Genomic DNA, 13,135 nt, shown 5'->3' with positions numbered 1-13,135 from the left:
TTAGAGCCACTATTAAGGCCTACCTAGTGGCAGAAAGGGGGGTGAAATGTCATTACACCTCTGCTCTTATTGCATCCTCAGAGTGTCACCTGGCACCCTGTTCAGGGTCACTTGGTCCCTCCTGGGTAGAGAGGGCTCGGAGGACTACCTACAGGGGTATGCTGGGGAATTTGCTGAACACCTGACAGCTAAAATCGGTCAGATCCATTCTCAGTTGGAGGCCAAGCGTGAGGCGGTTCCAGTGGAGAAACCCAGGGAGTGGTCTTACCCAGTTATCTGGGAACAGTTTCATCCTGCTGGTCCTGAGGAAGTGGACAGGGTCGTTGGAGCTATTAGTGCGGCTACCTGTATTTTGGATCCTTGTCCCTCCTGGTTGGTTAAAACCACTAAGGAGGCGACTTTAGGGTGGGTACTGGTGGTGGTCAACTCATCCTTGCAGGAGGGGGTGTTCCCAAAGACTTTCAAGGAGACTTTGGTCCATCCCCTCCTCAAGAAACTCTTGCCAGATCCCACCCTTCTGGACACTTTTCGTCCAGTCTCCCACCTTCCCTTTCTAGGAAAGGTGGAAAAGGTGATTGTGTGGCACCTTCAGAGCATCCTGGAAGAAATTGATTATCCGGACCCCATCACTCATGTTTCAGGCCTGGTTAAGGGACAGAAACAGCACTGGTCACACCTTTGGATGATCTCTGGCAAGAACGAGATGGGGCTACTGCGTCCATCCTTCCTTTTCTTGACCTCTTGGCAGTTTTCAGTACCATCTAGAATGATATCCTTTTGGGTCAGCTGCAGGAGTTGGGGCTAGGTGGCACAGTGCTGTGCTGTTTCAGCTCCTTTCTCCAAGGCCGAACCCAATTGGTGTTCATAGGGAGTGAGAGGTCCAAGCCACGGCCTCTAGTGTGTGGGGTGTCTCAGGGTTCAGTGCTCCTATTTAACATCTCCATAAAACCATTGGGTGAGATCATCCAGCACCATATGATTAGGCATCATCAGTAATCTGATGATACTCAATTATACATCTCCATCCCAGGAGACCTAAGTGATGCTGTGGCTACCATTTCGCAGTTTCTGGAGGCTGTAAGGCATGGGTGGGGGACAACAGGCTTCAACTGAACCCTGGTAAGACAGAGTGGCTGTTGGTATGGGAGCCTTAAGATCTAGGAGTTTATCATCTTGAGTCTTGATGGGGACACACTACTGCAGACAGACCCAGTGTGTAATCTGGGGTCCTTTGGACTCACGACTCCTGTTCAAAGAGCAGTTGGCAGTTGTGGCTAGGAGGGCCTTTGCGCAACTTCATGTTGTGCAGCAGTCATGCCCCTTCCCCAATAAGGAGGCCCTCTGCACAGTCACTCATGCCCAGGTCACCTCCAGGTTGGATTACTGCAATGCGCTCTACATTGGGCTACTCTTGCAGAGTATCCGGAAGCTATACCTGGTACAGAATGTGGCAGCAGGGATAGTTCTGAATTCCATCGGGGGGGACATATCACACCACTCTTATGCAAGCTGCATTGGTTGCCAGTTTGCTTCCGGGTTCAATTCAAGTTGTTGGTTATCACCTTTAAAATGCTTCATGTCCACGACCAGGTTATCTGAGGAGCTGTCTTGCCCCTCTTATATCAGCCCACCCTATTCGGTCTTGAAGAAGGGGCATGTTGCAGACCCCATCCGTCAAGGAATTTTGACTGCTGAGATCTAGGAAGAGGGCCTTTTCTGCGGTGGCCCCTGCTCTGTGGAACAACCTACATCCCAAGGTGCAGTGTGCCTCCACTCTCATGGCCTTTAGAAAAGCATGAAATCCTGCCTTTGCCAGAAGGCCTGGGGGCTGGATGGAGGCTCCCAACAGTGGAAGTGGCTTGTGGGGTAATTGACATTGCCCCCCCCCCCCCCGTCATCATGAAGGTTGCTAGGATTTATGTACTGTATAGGGTTTGTTTTTATAGTTTGATTGTAATTGATTAATTAATTTTAATTATTGATATGACATTATTTTAATTGTTCATGGGTTTTTGGTTTTAATTTTGAGCCGCTGAGAGTCACCCATTGCGGGAGATGGGCAGCATGCAAAGTTTATACACACACACACACACACACACATACACACATCTTTCAGATTGATTTGATTGATTGACTGATTGACTGATTGATTGTTTGGAATTGAGTTACATGTTAAACTGCCAATCATAGTTGACCATCTTATATTTCCACCATAGATAAGTAATATTACAACAGCAAAAAAAATGAAACAAGAATGTTTCAAAGAATATATTCCTACAAAGAGGAATCAGAAAAAAGCTCTTCATTTATGGATATAGGTAGTAGCAATCCTCCCCAATTCATCTCTCTCAAAGGCTTCCTGAAGAAGATTCAGGTTCTTCTTCATGTAAGTAGGAGTCTTCACACAGCCTTTTATTGGGAACCCTAAGGCCACCTGGTGGGATCTTTTGATTGGCATTCAGCCCTAGGTGATCTCCATGTCACAGGCAGACCCTACAGAAGAAAGATACATCAATGAATAGTATTTTTTTTAAGTCTTGCTTTTTTTCAAGTACTCCTTGGAATTCAACTCAGGCCTCAGCACAATAATGTAACATTTGGGGAAGAAAATGCAGCCAAGTAGCCCAAAAGTGGAAGCTAAGATGGAGAAGATCTCCACAGCTACCACAGACTTCCCTTTGATGCTCAAATAAGCTGGAATGAAGGACAACCAAACCGTGCAAAAAATCAGCATGCTGAAGGTGATAAACTTGGCTTCATTGAAGTTATCCGGCAACTTCCTAGCTTGGAAAGCCACTATGAAGCTGATGATGGACAGAAGGCTCAAGTACCCCAAGACAAGATAAAACAGGTTGGCAGAGCCTTCGTTGCATTCTGCTATAATTTCAGTTACGAGAGTAGTATGGTCCAGATCTGGGAAAGGAGGAGAGATGGCCAGCCATACGACACAGATAGCTGCTTGAAGAAGGGAGCAGGGAAGAATTATGAATCTGGCCAATCCTTTCCCCACCCACTTTTTCAGGCTGGAGCCTGGTTTGGTGGCCATGAAAGCCACAATGACCGTGATGGTTTTGGCCAAGAGACAGGAAACAGCCGCTGAGAAGATGAAGCCAAACGCTGCTTGCTGGAGAAGGCAGGTGATTGTCCCAGGTTGTCCAATGAATAAAAAAGAGCAGAGAAAACAAAGGAGCAGGAACCCAAGGAGAGTGTAGGTGAGCTCCCTGTTGTTGGCTTTGACTATGGGAGTATCTCTGTGCTTTATGAAAATTCCTAGCATGACAAGAGTGAGGAGGGAAAATGAGAGAGCAAGGAATGCTAAACTAGCTCCCAAAGGGTCTTCATAGGATAGGAAACTTATAATTTTGGGAATGCATTGGTCACGGTGTCTGCTTGCATACTGATGTTCTGGACATTTGAAGCAGTCATTCATATCTAGGGAAAACGAGAAGAAATCACATATTTTCTTCTGATACCACTGTTTGAATGTCACAGTCCTAGCTGCCTCAAAAAGGAATGCGTATCTTCTGCAACTTCTTTTCCTTTTCACCTGCAATGTATAGTTTCTTGCTTTCTTTGCCCCCCCCCCCCCGTTTTGAAGGTGCATGTTGTTAAGTATGTTTCTTTATGCCTTTATTTTTGCAGATCAGTTGTTTTCCTGCATTGATATTTTTCTTTCCTCTTTTGTGTTTCCTAAGGTTGATACAAATTTGGTAATAATATAATTTTCAGAAACAAGGAATACTCAATCTCTTCTGAAAGATTATTATTATTTAGAGAGACATTTCATGCATAAAGGATTTCTCTATTATCTTTATATAATAATTATATTATTTTGTTATATAATTACATGCTATGTTATGTAAATATATATGCTTATATATTATATTACGGTCATAAATTATATATGTAATATATAATTGTATATCTTTATATAATAGTTATATTATGGTCAGCACCAGGTGAAAATGAACTGCATGGTGTTTGGTTGAACCATATGACTGCTGTGCACCCACTCATTGCCCAGCACTTTAGCAACATACTGCAAGGAGGTACAACTGACAATTGTTTCACATTTGACAAAACCTCCCTGATAACTAAAGATTCAGCAAAAGTTGCAGCACCAGGCAACTGCAGGGCTATTACCTGACTGCCAACATGTTTGAAATTGCTAACTGGTGTGGTAGCTGATGCAGCCCAACAGCACCCAATTGAGAACAAGCTCTTCCCATCTGAGTGGAAAGGGAACCACCCAAAGAGCAGAGAGACAAAAGGTAGTAATTCACAACTTGACAAACCGAGAGCAGGTGGATGTTTCTATCTTCCCTGGAAGAAAGATATTCAAGCAATTCTGATAGATCCCCCCTTGATGAACTCTCTGGAGATATATGTCTTTAATACCATTCCAAGATTCTCTGACATTAAACCTGATTAATGGAATGAAATCTGAATCTTCTGGGTGGCCTTAGTTATTTCTTGCTGATTAAGCCTACTTTCCTCCCTGTCTCTTTTTCCTGCAGCTGTTTCTACCTTCTCTTATCTTGGTCTTCTATGTACCTTTTGGGTCTCCCAAGATCCTCTTCCTGCTGATTCCCATAACACTAGTAACTTGAAAAGTAACAGGCATTTCCTTGGGCAGCTACCTATATATATGAAATTGCCCACCTTTCTGGTTTGAAATCTTCCCTTCTGGGCATGGAACACAGTTGTAACAACAAAATGTCACTCCTTCTTCCTTTTCCTTCTGATATCCAGGGAGGCAGGCTGGGTTACACAAGGAAATGGGCTTTGTCTATCCATAGAAGGAAAAGGGTTTCAGGAACAAAGGAATGGTGAAGAATATTATTTCATTGTTAACTTATTCAGTAGCCTCATTATACAACCTTCAGACAGGTACTACTGACTCAGCTGATGTATGTATTAATGGGAATGGAGATACAAACCATTTCAATTTTTCTTACATTTAATCTCTATAGTCTAGTCCAGTATTCTTTCCCCTGCAATGTTTGTTTCTTCTAATGAATTGATAAACCAGTATAAATCATAGGCAACTAGATATCCATGTACCTGACATGGCTAGAAAGAAATGCACCGGATAATTGCATAAAATCATAACTTCACAAACCTTGTATTCCCTTGTATTTTAATAGACTTACAAGTCTGTCTGTCTTGGTAAATGTGATTCTAAGTGGCTAATAAAAAAATTAAAATCAATATAGTAAATAAGGCACGGCCATGAAACAAAAGAATATGGGATGAACTACTCTTCTGACCTCAGTGGTAGGAAAAAAAGATAGCTATAGGAAAGGCTAGAGTTGGGAAAGTGTTGCAGAAAAGGCTTGCAATATTGTTGACAGAAACCTAATGAATGATTGAGAACAAAGTAACAGTATTATGACAGCTTGTTTAGTATACATGTTCAGGTCTGGTTTTTGGTTTTTGAAGAAATGAGAAACAGGGTCAGTTGTCAGCTCTCTGGGTGATTCGGGTCTGCTCAGAGGCTCTCAGCACAACCTGTTCCAGAAGTTTACATTTGGGGAAACAATGGAGGATGGATTTCTCTACATGTCACATCAATTCCTCAAGACGAGACTAGGTATAGGAATTTCAAAATCAATCAGTCCAGTAGTCGGTCAATGTTAGAATGCATAGATTCACGGACTTATTTGGTATATGGCAGCATTTTACATTTCTGAGAAAAAAAAAGATTCAGATATAAGAAATGAAAACATTTCAGACTTAATTCTTGTCTCTTCTGGATTCCTAGGATGGGATTCATCAGAAACAGAATGATGGGTGGAAAGTTCCAGAATTTTTCGTGCCTCTGGAAATGAACTTAAGAACTCATGGCAACCCATGCAATCTATTGCAATTTACCTGGTTAAATCCTTGGTGCCAAACAATCTTGTCTTCATTTATAGTTACGTATTTTCCACCAGAAATGTAAGGAGTTATCCTTCCAATTTTGAGCTTAAAGAAGGAGTTGTTTGGGAAGACAACCAAGTTGTTTATTTCAAAACCAGTTGGCATTTCTCCACGCTTATCCAGGAAGATGGTATCTCCATGAGAATTGTTGAATGAAATGTCTTGAAGAAATGGATGAAGCTAATTACAAGGAAGGGAAAAAGATTAGTCACCTTGAGTTTTCTGTGTGACAGCTTTTTTTAAAAGAGATATATAATACTCTAAACCTGTTACATTATTATTGTTGTAATATTGTGGACACCAAAACCAAGAGCTGCACTATGTTGCCATCAGCTCCTGAATAAAAGACACTATATAGTCCAATAAATTAACAATATCATGTATACTCATACGTAAAGGAATGTTACTGTGTGAATAACACAAAGAATGACAAAGCAAACCACGTAGCCGGAGCTCATGGCTAATGAGCTAATTGTCAGCAACTGACTAGGAATGAATCAGCACAGTGTAAGGAACATAAGCAGCATGGGTGGAACATATGCCTGCTGAGTGTTTCTGAGTGTTGTGGAGTATTGTTGGTTAGTAGGAAAGTTAGGTGTGTTGCTGTATATATAGGAATTACTGTATTTGCCTGTAAGAATTAGCTTGTGTATATAATTATACATAGTATAATCTGTGGATAGTACAAAATCAAAGTCCAAGTTGTTATTCTTCCGGCACCACTTGTAGCCTAGCATATAGCACTACTCTGACAGGTTATGAGCCCAATTCTTGGCAAATGATCCTGATGTCATGTGGAACGTTTTGCTGGTGAAGGCAGACGTTGAAGTTGGCAGCAGACGTCATGGAAGCTGAGTCAATGAGTGGTGGCATTCCGTTAACAAGACTCAATGACTACAACTACTTAACTTGGTGCGTCAAGATGGAGATGTTCCTAAGGAGGGAAGGACTCTGGGAGGCTGTGAGTAATTCCCCTGCACAGCCTGATGCTAGACAGCTGAGAGCTGAAGAAAAGGCCTGTGTGTGTTTAATACTGGGTCTGGAGGACAGTCAGTTGTTGCACATTTGTGGTTTACCTACTGCCACTGAATGTTGGAATGTGCTGTGGCAAATTTATGTGCATGAGACCACAAACAGCAAAACAGCTCTGACATGGCAACGGTATAGAACACATCTGCAGCCGGGGGAGATCCTAGCAAAGCACTTGCAAAGCATGAACACATTGTTTGTTAAGTTACAGAAAAGAGGGATGGACTTTGATGAGGCAAACAAAGTCTATATTATCTTAAGTTGTCTTAATGAGACTTGGAATGTCCTGATAAACAGTCTGGAATCCATGCCAGAACAAGAGCTCATAGTGCATTATTTAACCGGGCGTTTACTGGAAGAGGAACGATGGTGAGGAAGCCCATGACTGGAACCATAATGAGGCAATGAGGAAAGGCTCACATGAACCAACTTGCAGCAAAAGAACAGAGAAAGTGTATGCTGTGAAACGGTGTTCTAAATGTAGTTCCACAAAGCACTTACGTAGAAACTGCATAGCACAGCAGCAAGGAGGATTAGAGAAGTGTAAAGCACAGATACCAAACATTTCCATGGTGAAAACAGTTTCTGGACTAAATCAGGAAACATGGCTTCTTGACAGGGGAGCAAGCAGGCATCTCGCAAACGGAGAGGAATATTTTGTTTCCTTCCACCCAGCGACTCAGAAGCATGTCAGCCTTGCCGATGGAAAGAAATCACCGGTTCAAGGGGAAGGGCAGGTATTTGTGCCCAGTTTAAACAGGACAATTGAGGGGGTGTTGTTTGTACCATCTCTTGAATATAATTTATTAAGCCTAGCTTGTTTAACACAAGAGGTTTACTCTGTGTTGTTTTCAGGAAATATATGTACTGTTAGAAAGAATGGGGCCATATGTGCCCAAGGAATATTGAAAGATAGCATGTATACAATGTTACCCTACAATAACCATCAGGTTAATGTACAAACCACCATATGTAACAAGCCAGCACATGATAATTGCATACATTTGTTGCATAGAAGGTTAGGGCATGCAAGTTTTAAAGTTATAGCAAAAATGCCTGAAGTAAGCCAAGGGATACAGTTAAAACAGTGGAAGAAGTATTTAGACACTGCTGTGTGTCGGACGTCTAAGTCTAAGACATACCCAGTAAAAAGATACAGTGAGAGAGTTACGAACAGGAGGTTTGAACTTGTGCATGCTGATAGTATAGGGCCCCTGCAACAAACCCTAGGAGGGGCAAGGTATATGCTAGTTATAGTAGATGACTACACTAGATAAAGTTTTTGTTACTTACTTAAAGCCAAGAGTGAAACGTTCAAAAGGTTTGCTAATTGGGTAGCCTATGTTGAAAAAAGGTTTGACTGCAAAGTAAGGCAATTACAGTCAGATGGGGGAGGAGAATTTGTTCAAAACTCCAAGCTGCTTTTCTTCCAGCACCATTTGTAGCCTGTAGTGCTACTCTGACATATTATAAATAAGCATTTTAAATCTATATTCAATTGTCAAACCTTACTGCATGTTTCATTGGAATAAAATATTTTCAGCTCCTATGGAGGTTGCATGATCTCATCCTTCATATCTTAGCATCACTTAATCCATCTCAGAGAAGAGAAATTACCTGCCAAGGCCTTAGTTTCTGAAGATGAAGATATTGGTTGCCCATCTTGGCTTTTCCTTTGGACTGAGATGAATAGATTTTATGCAAAGCATGTGCCACAGCATAGACAGCATTATAGATCCTGTAACTGTGATCGGCCATGGCCATTTCAAAAAAAGGACCAGGAAGGTTCTCCAGCTTCTCTTCTCCAGTACATGTCTTATTGACTGTTAATGTTCCAGTGGAATCTGGGAAAACACAGCCAAAAGCTTGTTCCCAAAACTCTTTGAGGAAAAAATCTTCTTGAGTCCCATATGGCTGAAGCTTCTGAAGAAATGCATGGAATCCCTGAATTTCATTTGAATGAACTGTCAGAGAAATGGCTCCTCCAAACATCTGCAAATTCCAGCCTTGCTGGAAGCTCATTAATGCAAAATCAATCTGGGCTGTCGTGATCCACACCTTCCCAACAGGGGTAGGTTCCTCACTACTGATGGGTTCTATCATCAAGGTTAGCCAAATGAATGATCTTGTTTCTCCGTAAACAATAAAGACTTTGGATTTTCCTTCTTTCATATGTAGATTATATTTCTGAGCTATTTCCAATGCTTCGTTATAGTTGTACACATGAGCTTGTTTTGGCGTTCTTTCAATGAAGGCTGAACAGATTCCATTCTTGGAAAACAAGGACTGCAACCGCTGGAGGAAAAGTGTTCCACTCTCATCATCCACAATGAAGAGGCCAACCCAGGTCCACCCAAAATGTTGTAGCAGATGGACAATGCCCAAACCTTGATGGGCTTCATTAGGGACAACGCGGTAAAAGGAAGGGGTCTCAGTTTCATGCTTCTTTTCTGGAGCAAAACAGCCGTAGGTAAGCTACAAAAAGCAAAGAAATAAACATACAGAAGCAAGAGAGTCAGTGGACTGACGGATGATTTTCAATAGGTGCCTCTTTATACACAGCATGTTGACAGGAAATTGAGTTCATAAAACTGTGGTGAATGTGCTTAGTGAAAATGAACATAATGGAATACTGGACTGGGAAAAAGTGTTTCCCATCTGAGTTTAGTAACATAGAAAAGTGACCTCTACACATTTCCCATAAAGAGAAAACTAATTTTCTAACTTTCCTGTCCCTAATTTTGAATTATGTTTGATTCCAGTTAACTAAAATTTTGAACTTTTAAAGTTTACATTTTCCACGCTCTCCCCCCCCCCCCATCTCTATCATTGAATGATTAAACTTCATGCTCCTTGATTATGAGTTTAATGCAGGACAAACGGGTAGGGGAAATTAATATTAATTTATATGCTTCACTGAACTTAGAAAATTAGCAGAATGGTCTCTATATGCTCCCCTCATATGAACTATGTGACTGAATTTTTCATAACGAAATTAGTAATATGTTAGCTACATGTCTTTCCATGATGTTTCCTTCTAACATCTCCAGTTTTAAGTTTGTATAGTGCTGACTGATTTGAAAAATATATTTCTCTCTCTGTATCAGAGTACTGTTATAATTATGGTTATGTAGTACAGACTGTTTTTCTCCTTTCCAGTCCAGATTCTTGATCAGTTGGGAGGAAATATCTAAATAATTGTAACCTCATTTTCTCACAGAAGCAATGCAAACTCAAGAGAAGGAAGAGAAATCCTTCTCATTTTTGTCAGTCTACACATTTTTCCTTAATATCATGGACTTGCCTCCCTTACCCATTGTTCAAAAATGGACTTATCATATCGGTCAGGTGGAAGATAGACCTCTACTCAGATCATCCTGGAGGAACATGGAAATACACTTCCTTCATATTACTGCCAGCCTGTGTAAGGGTTCATGTTATTGATGAAAGTGTAAGTTCAGGTCTACTGAGCAGAGGAGATGAGAAATTGATGCTTTCAAATGCAAGTGAGGAATCAAAGAGAAGTCGCTGTAAAGTAATCTGAAGAGAAGACGCAACATAGACTGAGATGCACACATAAGTAAGAAAGAGAGAGCAGAAATTATGTGTGCAGAAAAGCAAAAACAGAAAGAGAGGGATGCCCTCAACAATTTTCTTCTTGGTTGTAGCCTAGAAGCTAAGAGGTGAAGCAGAGAATTAAGCAGTTGACCAACCTGAGATGAGAAACACTCTAGTCTTCAAAAATTTAGTGAAGGACAGGAAATGACAACTGGACTCTTTAGATATGAGTGCACTAATGAATTCCTCTTTAATTCAGCATGTCCCACCAATTCTGCCACAGATTTGGGCACAAGAAGAGAAAGAATAAATAGGCATGTGAAAATGCCCAACTGCCCCTCCCCTCTGTAATGTTTTACCTGTGGAATTTTGTAGAGACGTAAGATGTCTGCCATGTGGAGGGATATATCATAGCCGAGCCCCCCAATGATAGCTATGAGGTTTTTCTCCATTCCACATTGGAAGTTGGGGACAAACTGGTCAGCTTTTGAGAGTAGATCCAAGATATTGCGGTAGACCATCTTGGCATCATAGTAGCTATCATAAATATGGAATCCGAGGGTGACATTGGGGAGAAAGTGGGGATCCTCATTTATCTCATTTACAGCAAACACCAAAGCCAGGAGGTGCTGGTAGAACTTGGTCACCATGCTGTCAACATATTGCAGTTTTAGAAATTTTCATCTTTGTATTCTGCTAATAGAAATGCTCATTTTATTGAACTCTCATTCAATCCAACTTTATATTTCCTTTCTAAAATAAAGCAAAGACACTCTGCCCATTTTTATGCTTTACAGTTGTTTCTCCCTCTGAAAACCCACCTTTTAATATATTCATATGATGGTATAATGACATGATTTTATTCATTCTAATATGCTTCCTGCAATGTGAATGAAATAGGAAGATAGAACAGTTTGGCATGACATCATGCCAAACCATGACTATATATGCAAAGTAATATTACATCATCAGAATTCTAGAAAGGATATACTTTGGATACTATACCCAAGCTACTTTTTTCCTACTGTGAAGGGGATGTCCCTGTAATAATCCTTCTCAGTAAGAATCAGAAAACTGATTTCTTGAAAATATGGGGAAATTTTGAGATCAGCCCTTATACTCCTTGCTGTCTAGGCCTTCTACAAAGTTAATTTTAAGTATCTTTTCTATCACTGCCATGTAATCATTATAATTCCTCAAACTCCATCTGCAAACTGTGGTAGAAACCCACTTTATTATTAAATTTTGAGTTGAAAATATATCTCCTTACACCGGAAGTTCCAAGTTTAGCTCCTGCAAGGGGTGATCCATGTAGTAAACTTGGTTAAAGATATAGACAATCTGAGAGACCATCCCACCTATGAGGAGGCCACCTGACTGATACCGCTCATGAGGAACAGGGAGAGGATCTGTTGTGGGGCACTGCATTGTAACTAGCTGATATGGTATAGAAACACTTTGGAATTAGCTTATCCCAGACAGAGAGGAATCTTTGTAAGTGGATTTCCTCCTGTGATCAGCCCTCTCACTAGCTGCCAACTCACTGAAGAAGCATCATGAATGTCAAGAGAATTAGTAGAAAACTAGATGCTGAACAATAACCACGCTGTGCAGTTTTGACCTACCAACCACACAATAAAGGGGTGACATTCTTAACAGTCAAAACAGAGGGTTTGTTCCTAATCCTGTGCCAAATGGAGTCTACAGAGGAGCTTATATCAAGTTTGGTCATGCATCAAGCCTTCAGTGTCATGAAGAAAAAAATAATTTTCTCCCCTGTAATTATCTTCTGTCACCAGGTGGATCATTTCATGATAAACAGATCCCCCCACCTTTTCTTTCCTGCCTCTCCTGTTTAACATCACAACTCAATTGGTAAATGGCTTGAGGCTCCTGCTATGTGTCTTTTGGGAAGGAAACATTTAAAAATATGTAGAAAATGCTGCAGGAAGAACTTGGACCAATCCCTTATTCTCTTTGAAGTGACCTAAATTAGCAAATTCTACCTTCCCCAAATTCACAATTGACCTTCCATCAAATAATTCATTGAAACAACCCCCTAATGTTATATTTTGGTTCAATCTTCTCAAAACATCAAGGCAAGACAATGAGGGCATCAGACACCCTCAGCATAGGTGGAAATGTGTGCCTTCTAGTTGTTTTTTGACTGCCTGGTCAGGTCCCTGACCTACAATTATCTTGCCAACATTTTCAGAAGGGTCTTGCCAGTCCCTTCTTCCTCAGGGTGAGTGAGGATGACTGCTCCAAGTCACCCAGCTGGCTCTGTGTCTGAGGTGGGAGTCGAACTCCCAGTCTTCTTGTTTCTAGCCTAATGCCTTAATTTTTACATGTAATTAATTCCTGCAAAGAAAAAGAAGTCTCTTTTCTACAGATTACATATGCAGTAGAGAAGGAAAGACAACCCCGTGCCATCTATAGACCCTTCAGTCCTGGTAATTTGCCTGTGTCACAACTCATTTGCGTTTGCTTCTTCATAACATTTCTATCCCACCACAATCAAATGCCTTTGTTGGTTGAGTTATGGCTTAAGACATGTGGAGGGCACTAGCTGATTGTCTCATTTGGACTGGAGTTTCTCTCAAATGGAAAAGGAACCATTTGGAGG

At 41.1% G+C, this 13,135-nt stretch overlaps 1 protein-coding gene across 1 annotated transcript; it reads right to left on the bottom strand.

Annotated features, from left to right (window-relative positions):
* Nucleotides 1–2,530: 2,530 nt before the first annotated feature.
* Nucleotides 2,531–11,159, bottom strand: LOC148215865 (vomeronasal type-2 receptor 26-like). Its single transcript, XM_088141972.1, has 4 exons — nucleotides 10,869–11,159; nucleotides 8,569–9,426; nucleotides 4,663–4,789; nucleotides 2,531–3,432 (listed from the first exon to the last, which is right to left on the bottom strand). The coding sequence occupies exons 1-4, from the start codon at nucleotides 11,157–11,159 to the stop codon at nucleotides 2,531–2,533; spliced, it is 2,178 nt and encodes a 725-aa protein (XP_087998098.1).
* Between the last annotated feature and the right edge of the window lie 1,976 nt (nucleotides 11,160–13,135).

This window comes from Python bivittatus, unplaced genomic scaffold (assembly GCF_059951505.1).
Source record: "Python bivittatus isolate LINGU-HERP-01145 unplaced genomic scaffold, Pbiv_v1 ctg000420_np1212, whole genome shotgun sequence".
NCBI lineage: Eukaryota > Metazoa > Chordata > Lepidosauria > Squamata > Pythonidae > Python > Python bivittatus.
Note: the sequence above shows the minus strand (reverse complement) of the source record. Positions and strands in the feature narration are given on the sequence as shown.